The 18,265-nt window shown below is 47.4% G+C and overlaps 1 protein-coding gene across 1 annotated transcript; it reads left to right on the forward strand.

Annotated features, from left to right (window-relative positions):
* Positions 1-4,167: 4,167 nt before the first annotated feature.
* On the forward strand, positions 4,168-16,895 carry MFSD9 (major facilitator superfamily domain containing 9). Its single transcript, XM_070379866.1, has 6 exons — positions 4,168-4,374; positions 5,397-5,484; positions 6,616-6,659; positions 10,292-10,421; positions 12,145-12,354; positions 13,926-16,895. The coding sequence occupies exons 1-6, from the start codon at positions 4,201-4,203 to the stop codon at positions 14,735-14,737; spliced, it is 1,458 nt and encodes a 485-aa protein (XP_070235967.1). The 5' UTR covers positions 4,168-4,200; the 3' UTR covers positions 14,738-16,895.
* The last annotated feature ends 1,370 nt before the right edge of the window (positions 16,896-18,265 follow it).

Raw genomic sequence — 18,265 nt, forward strand, 5'->3', positions numbered from 1 at the left:
TTCCTGAAAGTTGAACGTATGTATTAGGTACTAAAAACTCAGGTGCTTGGGCTTTTAGCATAAGGCTTTATGTGAATATGCGTTGGAGCTAGGTGTTTAATATTTTCATAACTGTAGGTGCCAGTGACTTCAGTTTCCTCTTGTTCCCTTTTTTTCCCCCCTTCCCTGTTGCCTTTGAACTTCCCTAGAAACTTGTTTTAAAATAGGGTCTCTGTCTTACATCTTTCTCAGCTGTAGTTTACTGTCACTATAGCAAAGCCCTGTTTATAGTTTCCTAAGGTGGGCGGACTTTTATAACCTTATGATTAAATCTCTGTGTTTCAGTGAGCTTGGATGGTGACTTCCAGAAGCATTTCTTAGCTTTCTCCCTGCTTCCCACGTGAGACCAAAAGACAGGCAAGGTGCTCGAGCGGTCTCATTATCCTTTTCCCAGGTGCCTGGTGGCTCAGACAGTAAAGGCTCGGCCTGCAATGCAGGAGACCCAGATCTGATCCCTGGAGGAGGGCATGGCACCCCACCCCAGGATTCCTGCCTGGAGAATCCCATGGACAGAGGAGCCTGGAGGGCCACAGTCCACGGGGTCGCAGAGTCAGACATGACTGAGCACACACTACTCTGGACTTAAAAAGTTACTGGTTTTCACTCTGTCATCTTTTTTTTTTTTTTTTCATTTTAAGTGTGGGAGCTGCAACTGCCAAGCTCTTTACACATTGGAACTGAAACCAGAGTTCTCTAAAATCTTTACATGAATGGAATTATATAGCATATTCTCTTCACTTGGCTTCCTCAGTCAGCATAACTATTTTGAGATTCATCCATGATGTAGCATGAATTCATAGTTCATTTTTATTGCTAAGTATTAATACCACAACTTGTTCACTAATTCACTTGACAGATATTTGGGTTGTGTTTAGTCTAGGGCTATTGCAAATAAAGCTTGTATCAATTATTGTGTACAAAATCTTGTTTGGCTATATGCTCCTTTATCTCTTCGGTAAATATCTCATATGCTGGGTCATCTGGTAGGTGTATATTTAACTTTTTAAGATATTTTCAATCTCTTTTCCAAATTGGTTGTGGCATCACACATTCCCATTATTGTTCCATATGCCACCAAATCTTGGTATATTCTTTTCATCTATAGATATTCAAATGACAAACAGTTGTATCCCAATGCAGCATACTATAAATGAGAATGCTAATCTTAATAATATTCAGTCTTCCAGTTCATGATCATGGTATACATCTCTCCATTTAGTTATGTACTTTTTCATATCTCTCAGCAATGTTTTGCAGTTTCAGTGTACAGGTTTTTGTTAAGTCTTTAATCTTACCCCGTTTAAAAATTAAGTTAGCTTACTACAGTTTCATAGGTGCCAGCAGAAGACACGAGACGCCTGCATCAGAAACAAAAGACTTTATTACTCATAATACAGTGAGCAGCATAAACATTAGCATGTTTGTGTCTGCTTCTCTTGCCTCCACATCCCATGAGAGTGATGTCCAGCTGCACATCTAGTGGATTTTCATTTCAAGTGAGAACACTGGGCTTAGAGTATCTATCATTTTATAATCTGTAAGTAAGCTTCATCTTTAACCAGTGGCGATATGCAACATCTTTCCAAGCTATGGTATAAACAGAACGGTTACAGGTTTCTTGGCATACCCCTAAGAAGGACAGGCATCAACTGGTCCAAAGAAAGAGGAATGTCTCTTTGCACATTTGTTGGTCAAATGTATCCCCATTTCACATGTCATGTTTTCAAAAGGATTTTTAAACTCTAGTTTCTAATTCCTTTTTGTAGCATTTGTTGCTATTGTTTAGTCGCTAAGTCATGTCCAACTCTGTACCCACCAGGCACCTCTGTCCCTGGCAATTCCCAGGCAAGAACACTGGAGTGGGTTGCCATTTCATTCTCCTTTATGGCATATGGAATAAAATTATAATCTGTATATTGATCTTGTATTCTGCAACCTCATTAACCTTACCTTATGAGTTCTAGTAAAAATTTTTTGTAGCTTCCTTAGTGTTTTCTACATAGATGACCATGTGGTTTATGAATACAGTTTTATATCTTTCTACCAAATACAGATGTCTCTTATATCTTGTGCTTACCGACTGCATTCAGCTGGGAAACTGATGCAAATCACTGGGAGGCTACCAGAGCAGTGCCTGTGGAAATGGCCAGGAAATGACTAGCTGGGACACCTGGGAGGTTCTCCTGGAAACCAGCTGGGATGCCCAGGGAATGTGCTGCATGTCACTGAACCTTGCAGGGGCTAGGGACCACTAGATGTCTAACAAGTCAACCACACACTGCAGGAACAAGAAGAGAGAAAAGCACTTTAGTGTTAGAGAAGCTCCTTCCCCATGCAGCGTCCCTCAGACAGAGTTTCACATCGTGCCAGCTAGCAAAGGAGATGTGTCTACAGAATCCAGCACCAGGATCACACAACAGAGCAACGATGCATGTATTTGGAGCTGATACCAATAAACTGATCACCGGCACAGTCCGTTCTTTGGCTACTTGGCTTCCAAGTGCATCCTTCTGTTCACATTTCAATTTTCATAAAACAACTCCATGAAGGGAAAGTGTCGCAACAGTCATTGTACCCATTCTGGCTCTATACATTACTCCTCAAATTCAGTCTTACTGAATTTTCTGTTACCTAAAGACTAAATTAAGCTAAACTTACTAAAATTATTAATTTAAAAACTTACTAAAATTAAACTTTAAGGACTTGTAAAGTTATACTTGGAAGAAGACAGAAGAAAATAGTGAGCAAGTGCCAACACCCACATGTACAACAGAAAACATGCAAAACTTCAACAGGTCTCACCCTGGAAGTAGCCCCAAAGTCATAGCTGGTATCTGTGGCTTCTGTCTTTATTTTACTACCTATTTCTTTCTTTTTTCTTTTTAAGGCTAAGGTTCTTTATCTAAAAGAGGAAACTTTTCTAGAGATTTATTTCAGAAATAGTAGTAACGTTAATGACCTAATTCAAACTGAGGACAGCATGATAATTAACATATAAACTCTTCATGTCTTTAAAAGAAGTCTGCAACTAAGTGTCCTTTAATCATCTTATTGCTGAAAACACCTCTTACAGGAATAACAAGAGACACTGATTTCATAAATGAGATTTTTTTGTTTGGGGCTTTTGTTTTTTGTGTGTGTGGGGTTTTGTTTGTTTGTTTGTTTGGGTTTGTTTGCTTGCTTGCTTTCTGCCTATTTCTTCTTTCCCTTGCCCTCAGCCTAAACCTCAGCTGATCAGGGGTCTTTACCTCATGCAAGGATGAGTCTTTCTTCAGGAGTCCAGAAATTGATTCTTCCACAGTTCTATCTTCGTTTCCTTGTTTTTGGAACGTTCCACGCAGTCCTTCCTCACTCCACTGGACAACGATCACCCAACTTGCCCTCGGTACTCCCGGCTCCATCACTTCAGCCGGGAGAAGGTCCCTTTGGGCTTCCTGACGGTTTGGTGGCTTCGGGAAGCCCAACTATCCAGGTGATGGTCTCACGGCCCAACACAGCAGAACTCCTCCTCCACCCCTCGTGGAAGGTCAGCCCTCCTGGGATAAAAAACCTCCAAACCAGGAGGCTCCACGTTGCCAAAACAGACGGCAGCGAATGTTCTACAAGTGAGCCGCCCTCGCAGGTCCCAGAAAAAGCGCTGGGGCGGTGTTTGTATTAATATATAGACTCCTCACCCTCCAGGAGGCTGGTCCACACTGGGTCCTCCTGTGTTTCAAGTGGGAAAAACGAAGCTGGGAGGGGCCAAGGGTTCTTTCTCCAAGGTCAGTCACTGACTACTAGGCACGCCCAGTCTGAGTTTCTTCCCGCCAAAGAACGATCCCGTCGGACACCCCGTCACTTCTGAGCTAAAAAGCTCATCCTCGCAATCCCCTCCAGCCAGGCAATGGTGGGGGGGAAGCGGGCTCTTTATCCCCAGGGTGCGCAGAGCATCATCATCACCATCACAAAACTGGCGCGTCCAGCACGCACACCCACTCTCTGGGTGGGGCGCGAACCCGCGGGGCCACGCGGATCCCGCCTCACTGCGCCTGCGTCGGAAACACCGCCCCTGAAAGAAGGTGAGCGGCGCGCGCGGCTCTGCGCAGGCGCAGCCGCTCGCTTCCGCGGGGGGAGAGGCCGACGCGCCGAGGGCGGGCCCCCCGCGCGCAGCCCCCCGCGCGCATGCGCATGGAGCCGGGCGACCAGACCAGCGGCATGGCTCCGGACCGGGGTTTGGTATCAGCAACACGGAGACCGCGGCAGGAGCCCGGGACAGGGACCCAGGAAGGGGCTCCTGGCTCCGGGGCTGTTCGAGCCCGCCGCTTCCTGCTCTGCCTCTACCTGGTAGGCTTCCTGGTGAGTAACTGCGGGGCTAGCGGGCTGCGTCGGCGACCTGGAACCCGACCAAGGTGCTTTTCCTTGCACATCCTGGGTGATCGCCAGGCTGTTCGAGGACTGGAAACCTGCGATACGCCTGATGATACCTCCCTACCTCTGAGGTCCCTTCTTGCCCCGCACTCCCCCTTCACGCTGCACCTGGCCACAGATGAAGCTTGCCCCTCTCGCCCACGCGGGGTCCAGTTCGCCCTCACCCTCACCCCAGCCCCGCGATTTAAGACTCTCCAGCACCAGGCTCAGGTGTGACTCGGTGATCGAGCCACTCACAAGGGTGACCCCGGGTGGTAGATGCTGTGACAGGTGCGTCCCCCAGCAATGTGGCTACAGGTGTGGTAGGAACACACAGGCCCTTTTTACTAGGCCATGTAGGAAAGTCGCTGTTGATAACCCCGCTTGGGCAGAATTAGGTACATTTTCAGATCTTTCCAGGTGGCGCTAGTGGTAAACAATCCGCCTGCCTATGCAGGAGATGCGCCTTGGATTCCTGAAAGGCTAGAGTTTGATCCCTGGGTGGGGAAGATCCCTTGGAGAAGGAAATGGCAGCCCATTCCAGCGTTTTTGCCTGAAAAATTCCGTGGACAAAGAACGTTGTAGGGTTATGCTCCATGGGGTCGCAAAGAGTCAGATACAACTGTGCTAAGAAGCATGCATTATACAGACTGTTGAACACCTTGCATTGAGGTTGGAGGAGGAGAATGTCTTCCTGCTTCTCTCCTGGCTCAGGAGAGCTCAGCACCCTAACCTTAGTCAGGCACCAGACTGGAGAGTCATGGCAATGGTTGTAACACACTGTATATGGATTTCTCCATACCTTTAACCAGATGAGTGTATCTTAATGTAGAATGTAATTATGAGTTCTTATTTGCTCAAAAATTTAGATATTGTCCTTAAAAAAAAAATCAGTTTATAATCAGGATTCCACTTTGAAAATACCCAGGCCTCTGTTTCCAATTTGCATTAAGCAGCAATTTGTTGTTTAGGATTTGTTTGGTGTGAGCATGGTCGTCCCTTTACTGAGCGTTCATGTCAAGTCTCTTGGAGCAAGTCCAACGGTTGCTGGGATAGTAGGTGAGTAGGTTAATCCTGCACCTTTTCAGAGCACTGAATTTTAAGCCCCCTGAACTGAGTACCTGGAAACAAATCAGTCTTTTAGCTAAGTAAAATGAAGGTAAAATGAAAAGGGTATAAGATGAATTTTCAGAATATTTCAAAGTCTGACCCTGGAGCAAATGTGATTCATCTTTTCTTGAACTACGTATATTCAGAGAGGTTTCCCGGTACAGTTCACCCCCATGCCCTGCCCCACCAGTGCCGTCACAGGTAACTTACTGAGTCTCTCCAGGGGTTCTGGTCATACCTGTTAATAAGTGTTAGGTATTGACGCCTGCCTACAGGGACCTGTAACCTAATGGGAGACCAGAGAGACATGATCTACAGAAATCACACCACGAGGAACAGATTGCTTACAGGCTTCCTTCACCACCACCAGAACACCTTAGAGAGCTTCTCTCTCTGTACAGCATAGAATCTTCATTCAGAAGTTGTCAATTTAGCCAGGGAACAGTGGGGGTAGGATTCTGCTAATTAGTGAGAAACTGATAAAAACTCACAGCCTTTGATCATTCACAAATGAGAAGAGTAGACGTGTTGGGGGAATTTTGTACGTAATATTTGGAAACTCCTGAGCCATGCTATGGCTTGCATTTCCCTGGAAAAGTTTATGTTGAGTTATACTGGCCCACCCAGCAGAGGGAAGGGGTCTTTGAAGAGCAGAAGGAATGTATTCTGTGATAGGATGGAGCTGAAAGCACTCCATAAAACTTTGTAAGTTCTTTACAAAGCAAGCATTTTATAAAACTGAAATGTTAGAGACATAGGAGGTAATGTTAACATTTTAAGACTTGGTCGAGACTTTGTGGGATTCAGATTTCTACTCCTGTGTACATGCCTCCCGCAGGGTAAGAAGCACTGTCTCAAGATCCCTAAGGGTGACTTCGGCCTTCGGTCTCTTTTCTGCTTTCCCTCAATTTTACTCTGAAGACCTGTGCTAAACATTGTATGACCTGACTCTTCCATCTGAAAAAAGTATGGGGTCATTTCCTTTTTAAAATGGTCTTTTTCTCCTAATGTTTTCTATTAATTTTATCCACCTTCTTGGCAAATCTAGCTTATTTTACGGATGTCACTTGTTTTTTGCAGGCTCCTCCTATGGCATTTTGCAACTCTTTTCCAGCACGTTAGTGGTAAGTTCTCTTCGTCTGGCAGCACATCCCAAAAGCCCCCATGCCTCTGAGGGCCATCCATCATGCTGTAGAAAAATCACGGATTGAGGTTTACCCAAAAGGAAGTGTGTGGATGGCGAGGACCTAAGTGTCCTTAGATCAAGAAAAACGCATTGGTCATCTCTCTCCCTTAGTCAACCTCTGAGAAGACATAGGCCTGAAGGGGTTGGATGGCTGAATCTGAAAGGACCTGGTTGAGTCAGAGTGAGTGCCTGCTTTTTAAATCATAACATGTTCTTCCCAGGATTCCTTTTTTACTAGGAGAAGAGGATGCAAACAGACGTTATGACCAGTCTTGTTTGTTTCAAGTAACTGATAGTCATCAAATCCATTCAGATCCTAGGATTCTATGTGAAGTTGTGCCTTTTGAATGACATGGCTTATCAGTTATAAAACTTAAGGGTATAGACAGAGGAGCCACTGGCAGTGATGGGTTGGACATTGACCACAGAAAGTAGAAAGACCCAGAGCTGATCTCGCCGACCCCACCCACTTCTTCTTTTATTATTGGCCATGGTGGGGTCCTAGTTTCCCGACCAGAGATCAAACTGGTGCCCCCTGTGTTGGAAGCTTGGAGTCTTAACCACTGGGCCTCCACGGCAGTCCCCACCAGGCCTGCTTCTGACCGTGCAGTGGCTTGAAATTCAGAATCCTTCACTGATTCTGTCTGCACTCTACATAACACTGGTCCTGGGGCCTCGGCCTCCGGAGGTTCATGCAGTTCAAACAGAGAAGTCAGGGACTGATCAGCTGTGACCTTGGTCTAAATAACTGGTCTCACCTCGAGTGAGCACCAGCTGTACAGCACTGTGCTTCCCCAGAGTGGCTCATGTGTGAAATCTATTTTAACATCAAAGAACAATCCTGTGAGATTCCATTATGAATTCTCAGATAACTAAACAGCTCCTCCCTGATTTATCTTAGTTACAGTTTCATGCTTTAAATTGGCATAGTAGTAATAGTCATATTCTCATTTAATAATTAAAATGACCCAGGAAAGTAGTTAGTAGTCTGCCTTTTATTGAGGAGGAAATTAAAACTTAAAAAGTTTAAGTCATTTGACAAGGTTATCTAATCTCAACATCTAAACTCTTCAGTGCTTTTTCTCTCCATGCCATCTGCCACTGCCTTAATGATCTAAAAAAGTAAATAGATAGCAAGTATCAAACTGTATAGGAAACCAGTACATTTGCTTGTAGGGCAGCACGTCATATTTCATATTCTTTCTCATTAGAGAACAGTCTGGGATACATGTTAGTAAATATCTTTTCTGTTGTCTTTGGGAACTCCATACCAAAATATTTTATATGTGTGTGTATATTGGCTTCCCAGGCGGTTCATTGGTAAAGAATCCGCCTGCCAATGTAGGAGACACAGTTTTGATCCCTAGGTCGGGAAGATCCTTTGGAGGAGGACATGGCAACCCACTCCAGTATTCTTGCCTGGAGAATCCCATGGACAGAGGAGCCTGGTGGGCTACAGTCCATGGGGTGGCAAAGAGTCATACACAACTGAGCATTCACATGCATGTGTATACTAGACCAGTTAAATGCCTTTCTCCTACTGGACTCTGACCTCCTTGAGGATACAGACCAGGCTTGATTTGTTCACGTGTGTTTATCAGCAGCCTTTATCAGAGAACCTGGAACGCAGCAGCGCTTTATGAGTTTTTATTGCCAGGCACAGCCCAATCCTGTTTTTCAGATTGTTCCTTTGCTTTATGATAGTAGTGCTTACAAAGCACCTTTCATAGATCTCAGCTGTCATTTAATGAGACCCTTCCTTAGACTGGAGAAGGCAATGGCACCCCACTCCAGTACTCTTGCCTGGAAAAATCCCATGGATGGAGGAGCCTGGTAGGCTGCAGTCCATGGGGTCGCTGGGAGTCGGACACGACTGAGCGACTTCACTTTCACTTTTCACTTTCATGGATTGGAGAAGGAAATGGCAACCCACTCCAGTGTTCTTGCCTGGAGAATCCCAGGGACGGCGAAGCCTGGTGGGCTGCCGTCTATGGGGTCGCACAGAGTCGGACACGACTGAAGTGACTTAGCTTAGCTTCCTTAGACATCCTTCAGTTAAAGGAATACCTACTTAAAGTGTCCTCTTTAACCACTACTTTTGTAAGTACATATTTTAATTAAAAGTTTTATAAAAACATTTTAATTTTAAAAATAAATATTTTCGAAGAAAAGGTTTGCTAAATCATGGGAGGTTTAATATTTTTTTCATATGTGTATTTTAATAAAAATGACCAGCATTTATTATCTGTGATACGTCAGGCTCTACTCTCAGCACGTTATTACATTTAATCTTCATAATAACGAGTCTCAACCACCAGTCTGGGAGTTGTGGGTTTTTAATGATTCATTTTAACTCAAAGCATGTAGCAAGTGTCGATGGGGAAGAGGAGTGGCTGAGGCAGATATGATTACTCCGACTTTATGGTAGAGAAACCGACCTCAGAGATACACCTGTATGTGTAATTACATTGACTGATGCTTGGGCCGTATGTGGAATGACGAGAGTTGGGAGCTGAACCCAGACAGCCTCGCCCACGGTGTTGACTGCCAGATTACATCATGCTTTATGAACACGGGAGGCCAGTGACCTCTCCCACGTTGAAAGAGGAGAGAATTACTAAAAAGCCGTTGAAAAGTGAGGAAAGATAAAAGCAACTTTTTCACAACATGAAATGATGTTCAAGATATACTGTTAATTGGAAAAGCATGTTCCAAAATGGAATGTATAGGATGAGCATTTTGTTAAAAACATAGGGGGCTTCTCTGGTGGCTCAGTGGTGAAGAATCCACCAGCCGATGCCGGAGACACAGGTTCAAGCCCTGTTCTGGGAAGATCCCACATGCCGCAGAGCGACAAAGCCCGTGCACTGCAACTGTGGAGCCTGTTCTCTGGAACCTGTGAGCCACAGATCGTGAGCCTTGTACTGCAGCTACTGAAGCCCATACCCTCGGGCCCGTGCTCTGCAACAAGAGATGATACCACAGTATGAAACCCATACACCACAACTGGAGAGCAGCCCCTGCTCTCTGCACCTGGAGAAAAGCCTGTGCAGCAATGAAGACCCAGCACGGCCAAAAGTACATGTATAAATGTTTTTTAAAAAGTATAAAGGGAAGAAATGATCAGGTCTCAAGGGACTGTTAAAAAAAAATGTAGATTCAGGATTACGAGGTTTTATATTCATTTTGTTTTTCAGTGTTTTCTAAATTTCTAAACCATAAATATAGTTGCTAAGAAGTTAAGTTGCATAGTATTGAGAATGAAGACAAAATGAGGCTTTAGAAATTATCCTTCACCATCTCCACAGCCATTCTTTGTTATTAGGTCATCATAGATGCTTCCTTTGATATCTTAGGCTGTTGAAAAAACAAAACTGTGTTGTATTTTCCCATTCCACATGGGAAAGGCCAGAGAACATAACTTAACGTGGCAAGGGGCGTAACAGAATTGATCTATGGATCTTAAACCCGGTTCCCCTGTGATTTCCATGGGGTCACATGTTGGGGCGTTTCCGGGGTGGCCAGGTTTTACGAGGAGTCAGAGGCTTTCCCCTGTCCCCCGTTCCTCAGGGCTGCTGGAGCGATGTCGTTGGAAGACGGTCTTCCTTACTGGTATGCATCCTGTGCAGCGCCCTGGGTTACCTTCTGCTCGGAGCATCTACCAACGTGTTCCTGTTCACCCTGGCTAGAGTCCCTGCGGGTGAGTTCTCACCCTGTGGCTGAGTGTCCGTCCAGAAACAATCAACTTATGCATCTGCATTGAGAGAGCCTGTTCCTGCCTAGCAGCGCCTCTTTGATCAGACTTTATTTTTTAATATTTATTTATTTATCTTGAGCTGCACGGCGTCTTTTTTCTCTGCACGGGCTCTCTCTAGTTGCAGAGAGTGGGGGCTCTTCTCTGGCTGGGGTGTGCAGGTTTCTGATCTCAGTGGCTTCTCTTGTGGCAGAGCATGGACTCGAAAGTGCGTGGGCTTCAGTAGTTGAGGCTCTAGGGCTTAATTGCCCTGCAGCATGTGGGGTCTTCCCAGACCAGTGATTGAACCCATCTCTCTTGTACTGCAAGGCGGATTCTTAACCGCTGGACCATCAGGGAAGTCCCTGGTTAGGCTTTATGTGCAGAGCCTATCATGATGATAGCAGTTAGGACTGTACCACCGGCAGCTGCTGTCAATCAAGTACTCGGCACCACCAGGCTCTTCTGACTGCTCTGGGATTACAGACCTTGCACTCACAGAGCTTCGAGCCCTCCTCGCCCCTCATCATGAACACACATGCCTCAGTCATAGGACCTGACTGCTGCGGTCCACCTCTCTCTGCATCCGGTCAGTAGGAATTCCCTACATGTCTTCGGCCAGCAGCACAGTTGCAGTTCTCTCCCTCGGTGAGCTTATAGTTTTGAAATTGGGCTTCCTGACCTCAAATTGAGACAGCAGCAGCAGCCAGGACCCCATATGTTGGTCAGGACAGTGGACAGCCTGTGGCTTTAGCATCCATCCACGTGTGAGTGTGTGTGGGTGTTCAGCAGATGGAGACACACATCTGTTACATCAACTCAAGCTTGAGGGATGTAAAGTTGTTACATACATTGTCATCTCTCAATAAGGCAGGTCACAGCTTTCAGTTTGGCAACAGACTCCCAAGTTGCTTGTGGTAGAAAGTTGGCATTGGTTAGATGACCATATCTAGTGTTTTATACTTTTAGTCGCTCTCAGTCTTTCATACCCCTGCTCTGTTTCTCTTTATAGCACTTAACACCCTCCCGTGTCTGTGTGTGTGTGTAAAATGATATGTAGCCTCTGTGAGGACAGGGATGAGTGTGTTTTATTTCGGTTTCTTGCCCTCTGTTCTTTCCGTTATCCTCAGGGTCACGGTGAGTGCTAGGCTTTCAGAAGGCATGTGGGAATTGTTCATTTACGGAGCAAATAAAGAGTGGTCAGTCTCTACATAGAAACCACCATGAACTGCACTTGGACCGCAGACATGGCTGGAGATCCTGGAATGTCCTAGTGGGAGGTGGACAAGCTGAGGGCTCCAAGGGCTTGGTTCAGATGCAGGTGGCCCACTCGGGTCTGGGGCCAGGCCAGGAGTCCAGCCACAGTGGGATGGGACCTACAGGCCTTACAACAGAGGTCCCCAACCTTTCTGGCATCAGGGACAGGAAGATAGCTTTTCCATTAGGGGTACAAGATGAATCCGGGGTGATTTAAACACATCACATTTCTAATGTACTTTATTTCTATTGTTGTTACATCAACTCCACCTTAGACCATTAGGCATTAGATCCTGGAGGGTGGAGACCGCTACCTTAGAGGGTCACGAAAAACTGAGATCAGAACCGCATCAGGGACGAGATGAAGCTCAGGATCCCAAGTGAGGTGCTTTTGGTTGGAAAATGCACAGACGTGTTTCTTGTCGCCTCGCAGGTATCTTTAAGCACACACTCTCCATCTCAAGGGCCCTGCTCGCTGATCTGGTCACAGAGGAGGAACGGCCAGTGGTGCTGGGACAGTTCAACACGGCGTCCAGCATGGGCTTCATCTTGGGCCCAGTGGTCGGCGGGTATCTGGCTGAGCTGGACGGTGGGTTTTATCTCACGGCCTTCGTCTGCTCTTCTGTCTTCGTTCTCAATGCTGGTAAGTTGACATCAATCATGAGGAGGTGGTTTGCTTGATGTGATTATCCCAACCAGTCTTACCCACTTTCTCTCATTACAGTGTCTTCCTTAGAATGTATTGTGTTCGTGCTCAGTTGTATCTAACTCTTTGCAACTCCATGGACCAGGCTCCTCTGTCCATGGAATTTCCCAGGCAAGAATATTGAGTGGGTTGCCGTTCTTTCTCCAGGGGATCTTCCTGACCCAGGAATCAAACCCGCATCTCCTGTGTCTCCTGCATTGGAGGATTCTTTACCTAGTAAGCCATCAGGGAAGCCCTTTCTTAGGATAGACAGACTCATTAGTCACAGAGGACAGTCAGGTCACATCGGCCCTGCTGGGGGCCGCTCAGTGGCTCCTGTCACGTGTGTGCCTGTGGGTCTGTCTGTCTGTCTCACGCCCACTTGGTGTGGGCTGGCCACCCTCTGCCTCCCCAACAAATGTCAGCTTCTTCTCGCAGGAGGACTCTAATCCAGTCTTTCCTCCACCTACAGTATTCTTTTCACGTATCTATACTGACTGTTTCTTGGCTGATCATTCAATTTTCAGATGTTTACTTCCTTAGACTGGCCCTCCCTGATCCTTGTCTAAAATAACTCAATTTTTTGGTAGCACTTCTGAAATCAGCATTTTCTTATGTTCTGTCCCCCCAGTACGTACACAGTTAGAAAATAAAGTCCACAAGGACAGGGGCATTCAGTCAGCATTAGTTGCTGTGATTGTGATCGTTTTCTCATCATTTAAATTATACTCTTCCTCTTGGTTCATCAACAAGAGTCCTTTTGCACTTGTACCAAGATTCTGTGAAACATCCAAGGCCCTTTATCAAGGATGAGGACAGATGAAAAGCCCTCAGAGGCCCACGTTCACTGTGGCTAGTTTTCTGCATGAATCAGTTGTCCCTCAGCTCCCAGCCCACTTACACTGTGTTTCGAGGAACCACAGGCATCAGTGTTGTTGGTGAGAACAGCCCCAGGCAGGTCTGAGCAGCACCGGTCCACGTGGTGATGAAGGGCTGAAAACCATGGGGATGAATTCAGAAAGATGTCCAAGAAGGGCAGGTTTGAGTGTGAAAGAAAGGGTCATTTGCTCAGTCGTGTCCAGCTCATTGTGACCCCGTGGACTGCGGCACTCCAGTCTTCCCTGTCCATCACCGACTCCCAGAGCTTACTCAAACTCAAATCCATCGAGTCGGTGACGCCTTCCAACCATCTCATCCTGTGTCCCCTTCTCCTCCTGCCTTCTGTCTTTTCCAGCATCAGGGTCTTTTCCAGTGAGTCAGTTCTTCGCATCAAGTGGCCAAAGTATTGGAACTTCAGCTTCAGCATCAGTCCTTCCAAAGAATATTCAGAGTTGATTTTCTTTCTTAAGGTGAATAGCAGAATTCTGATATCAAAATGGAGCCTAAGTAGCTGTGGGAATGGTTAAAAATAGGTTTCAAAAATCCACCTAGTAAGTGGACTGATACAGGAAAACAGAGTAGTGGTTCCCCCCGAGGAGGCCCTGCATGGATTCTCTGAGGCTCTAACATATCTTGTGCCATGTTGACAGGTCTCGTTTGGCTGTTTCCATGGAGTGAAGTAAAACTCAGCGGTCCAGAGGATGACTTGCCACAGGGCAGGAACCAGGCTCTTAGGGAAAAGACAGACTCTGCCGTGCAGAGGGCAGCCAGTGCCCATGGGACCCCAGCCAGCCCCCAGGGGACCCCAGTGAGCAAGGGGCCGGCCAGACTGCTCTGGGCGGAGGTGCTGGCCACCCTGTGGGGCCTGAGGAGCCTGGTGCTCTCCGCCCTGTGGGTCGTGTTCCTGGTGCGCCTGCTGATGGCCGTGGCTGTCATGCTGTACTACAGTAACTTCGTCCTGGCCCTGGAGGAGCGCTTCAGCATGGGGCCCAGGGCTGCTGGCTATGTCACCAGCTGCGGCAGCGCCCTGGGCGTCCTGGCCGGCTTCGCCCTGGGGCCCCTCCTGCGGCTGTACGGCCACCAGTCTTACCGGCTCCTGCTGCACTCCAGCGTGCTCACGTCGATGCTGCTGCTGCTTTTCGCCTCGGCCCGCAGCCTGGATGTCGCGGTCGCCTGCTCCGTGCTCCTGTCCTTTTCCACCGCCATCGGCAGGACCTGCATCACCGACCTCCAGCTGACCGTGGGCGGGGTGCGGGCCGGCGGCAGCCTCCTGGGCATGGGGCAGTCGGTGACGGCTGTGGGCCGGGTCCTCGCCCCCATCCTCTCGGGGGTGGCCCAGGAGGTGAGCCCCTGCGGCCCTCCCGGCCTGGGGGCGGCCTTAGGCTTCGTGGCTGTTGTCATCATGTCACGAAACAGACCTCACTCTGGTGGCCAAGGGGGTGATCAATTAAAAAGCGAGTAGGTGGATTTAGACAGCAGGAAGAAACAATACCAGAGGTGTGTGGATGTGGGCAGAGGCCCCAAGATGGGTGCTATGGAAAGGATCGATGGTGAAGAGAAATGACTTCTCTCCAAAAAGAAGCTCTGGTCCTGGGTGTCCCGTCAGGCCTGCAGGACAGGTAGAATCAAAGCAGTACATAGACACGTGAAGATGGGAGCTGAGCTTGGCTGGAGGGGAGGGTAATCAGCGTTCCCCTAAGAGTCTGCTCTTCATCTGGCCGGTGAGCCCGGGGTTTTCAAGGGGAAATGGTGGTGGGCTCACAGAGCAGGACACGTGCCAGGAGGGGAGAGACCGCAGGGATTTCCCTGCTGAACAAAAATAAGGAAACATAAATGAAATGCTGGTCAGCTGGATGTGGATGTCAGGTGAAGTTCCATAAGCTCCAAGGAGGCTTTTCTGCCACCAAAATGCCGGAGATAGAAGAAGCTGCTCTACTGAAACCAGTCTGTCCCTTCTTCAGGGCCTCACAGCGTTCCATCTGGGGAGCTGGCTCAAAACCAGAGATGCCCATCTGAGCCCGTGGACCCAGGCGAGGCCCTGGAATCTGGTGTGTTTAGTGAATCCTCTTTCCAGTTTCTCCTGGAGGTAGAGAAAGGCTCATTCCGAGACCTGCTGGTTTGGATTAAAGTAAAAGTCAGAGACTCGGTGGTTATTAATAGCTAACGCGTTTGGATTGTCTGTTAAAATCATGTGATCATATACAATGGGTTCCACGTCCCCCGGCTCTCGGCAGTCACACTGTATACCAGGGGAACCCAGTCCTAGGGGCCCTTCCCCTGTGCCCAGGGTCCCCGAGGCCCCTGCCCTGCAGAGGCCCGAGCCTGCCTGCAGCCACATCTCCCGGAGACTGGGCGTGATGATCTATCTGCTCCTGAAAGAGGGGAAAGAACCTGGTGGAGAAACCAAACCACTTAAATGCTTTTCAGATGAACGTCTTCAGGATAAGAGAGAGACTGGCCTCAGGCCGTGTCACGGGTGCTACAGTGTCTTTGTTGAAAATCATTTCCTCACTTTCATGTTGACATCACCCCTGAGAACAGAAGCGCTGTGTTGACCTACAGGGAAACATTCTGGGCACCTCCAGGGACCTCAAGCAGGGTGAGCACAGATGCCCAGGACACTGCAAGCACTCACTGACTCTCCAAGGTGACGTCAGTTACTGGTACAGACGGTTTAGGGGCCTCCTCTCTCCACACAGACCCCCAGAGCTCACATTCCTTTCGGTCCTTTTAATCAGTCTGCTAGGGTTGGATTCCAGTCTTCCACCTGATGTGTGTAATTATAAATGATGCTTTAATACACTAATTTGTTATAACTTTAATACTTGCGGAGCAGAAAAAAATTGTTCTGCAGCTGCAGACGTTGTGTGTTGAGTAAACTCAAATATTTATGATGAAGAATTAACTTCAGGTTTGAAGATTGTCCTTGTTCCTGTTTAGCTACAAGAAAAACGTCAGCTTCTTATTAAATGTGAACTTTTGTACAAGTGCTTTTGGGGAAACCAAAATATGATATAAAATGGCCTCGCTCTGAGTAAGTGTACCAAGTTGTCACAGAGATTAGACTCAAACGAACAATATATAATCAGGGGTTTATGCGATGAAGGAGAATTTCAAAAGAATTTCTCCAAAGATTGTCTTTTCTTCACTCTCAGAAATAGGTTTCTGAGAAGCTCTTAAATCTAGCCATGTGTTTTTTTTAAACTGTAGCACTTTACTTTTGAAGTTAAAGCCTGTACACTTAATGAGGTTTTATAACGAACTAGAGACATAGAAATACTGAGAATCCTAAAAATTGATCTCAGTATGGAGAGCAGACACACACTTTTGTTATTCTCTACTACTACAAATTACAGTGTTTTGTTCGCGTGATTTTTTCAGATGTTTATATTAGATAGTCTAACATGTTGCTACTCGAAGTGTGGGCCAGGGACCAGCCACTTCCTGTCCCAGGAGCTCTTCGGACATGCAGACGCTGGCCCACCCCACGCCTGCGGGAGTCATTTGCACAAGACACCCAGCTGCTTTGTTTGCACAGTGAAGTTTGAAAACCACCACCAGTCTGATGGACGCTGTTTGTTTATAATATGGCCTCAGGGAAATTAAATCTGCTCAAAGTTTGTGTTTTGTTTTTTTAATTTTGAGTATCTTCTGTCATCTTTTGCAATGCGTTAGGTCAAACCACATGAAATTACAGTTTTTATATGTCAAAAATACCTGAAGTTTACATCTGGTTCAACTTAAATTAACTGTTATGATGACATGATGAAATCTCACTTCAGAGACATTGAATGTGCCCAAGAAGTTTGTAAAGGAAACGGCCCCCTGTCCAGCACTGTGTAGCAGAGCTGGTATATTCTGTGAAGCAGCACGGGGCTCGGGCATCCAAAAGACTTGGCCTTTTCCAGAGAGGAAGGCGCGCCTGTGCGCTTGTCCACCTGTTCACATGTTCAGAGAGATGAGCAGGGAGGGAGTGGCGTGTGCCTGGCTAGCAGAGACATGTACCCGGCTCCACACCCAGGGACCTGTGGCCCTCCTGGATCCTGAGGTGTGGAGGGTTATACCTGGAGCATGGAAGCAGGGGGCTGGAGTGAGGGGCTCCTTTGCCCTGGCTCCATGTTCGAGTCACCTGATGCCCAGAGCCTGCCCTGCACCTCAGGGCAGCCCCAGGTGCTCAGTGCACACCCAGAGTTGAGCAGTGCAGGGTTAAATCACCAAGGGCTTAACCACCAGGCTCAGGGTAACCTTGTGTGCTAACACGACTGGGAGCCCTAAGCATTCATGCTGGATAATGTTCCAGGGGCCTTCATATTCCCCCTCTGGCTGCAGGGAGGAGGACCAGCTGGAAGCAGGGGAAGGAGTAGTCTGGGCTGAGCAGCCCGCAGAGAGGGGGGCTGGAGGGAGACCAAGGGAGGGAGAGTCCCAGAGGCTTCAGGGAGACCTGGGAGGAGTTGCGGTGCCACCCAGGTGTCTGGTCTGGCGGAGCTCTGCCAGCTTTGAGAGGCTCCTCCCAAGTGTCCAGTACATTGTGCCCTTCCTGTGTTACCTGGCAGGGAACATTTATGGAACATTCAGAACACTGAGAAGGCGTCTTTTCCTGAGGACATGTGTGAAATACGGAGCAATCTGTCTGGGTGAGAGGCAACCCACTTGGCGAAATTTTAGGCATCTGGAAGAGAAGAGCTTTTCATTTAGAATCCACAGTAAAAGCCAACCTGAGCTTCCCAGGTGGTGCAGTGGTAAAGAATCTGCCTGCAGTGCAGGAGCTGAGGGAGACCCAGGTTCAATCCCTGGGTCAGAAAGATCCCCTGGAGGAGGAAATGGCAACCCACTCCAGTATTCTTGCCTGGAGAATTCCATAGGCAGAGGAGCCTGGTGGGCTACATACCACGGAGTCGCAAAACAGACACGACTTAATGACTAAACAACAACATTCTAAAATACATCTTGATAGTAAAAACCACAAGCCCTTGGCTTGTAAACTGTATCA

This window comes from Bos mutus, chromosome 11 (assembly GCF_027580195.1).
Source record: "Bos mutus isolate GX-2022 chromosome 11, NWIPB_WYAK_1.1, whole genome shotgun sequence".
In the NCBI taxonomy this organism is placed as follows: Eukaryota; Metazoa; Chordata; class Mammalia; order Artiodactyla; family Bovidae; genus Bos; species Bos mutus.

Coding starts and splice junctions, on each gene's coding strand:
- MFSD9 (XM_070379866.1), top strand. CDS start 4,201: ATGCGCATGGAGCCGGGCGACCAGACCAGCGGCATGGCTCCGGACCGG. Junction 10,422..12,144: donor CCTGGCTAGAGTCCCTGCGG/GTGAGTTCTCAC, acceptor GTCGCCTCGCAG/GTATCTTTAAGCACACACTC. Junction 12,355..13,925: donor TGTCTTCGTTCTCAATGCTG/GTAAGTTGACAT, acceptor CCATGTTGACAG/GTCTCGTTTGGCTGTTTCCA.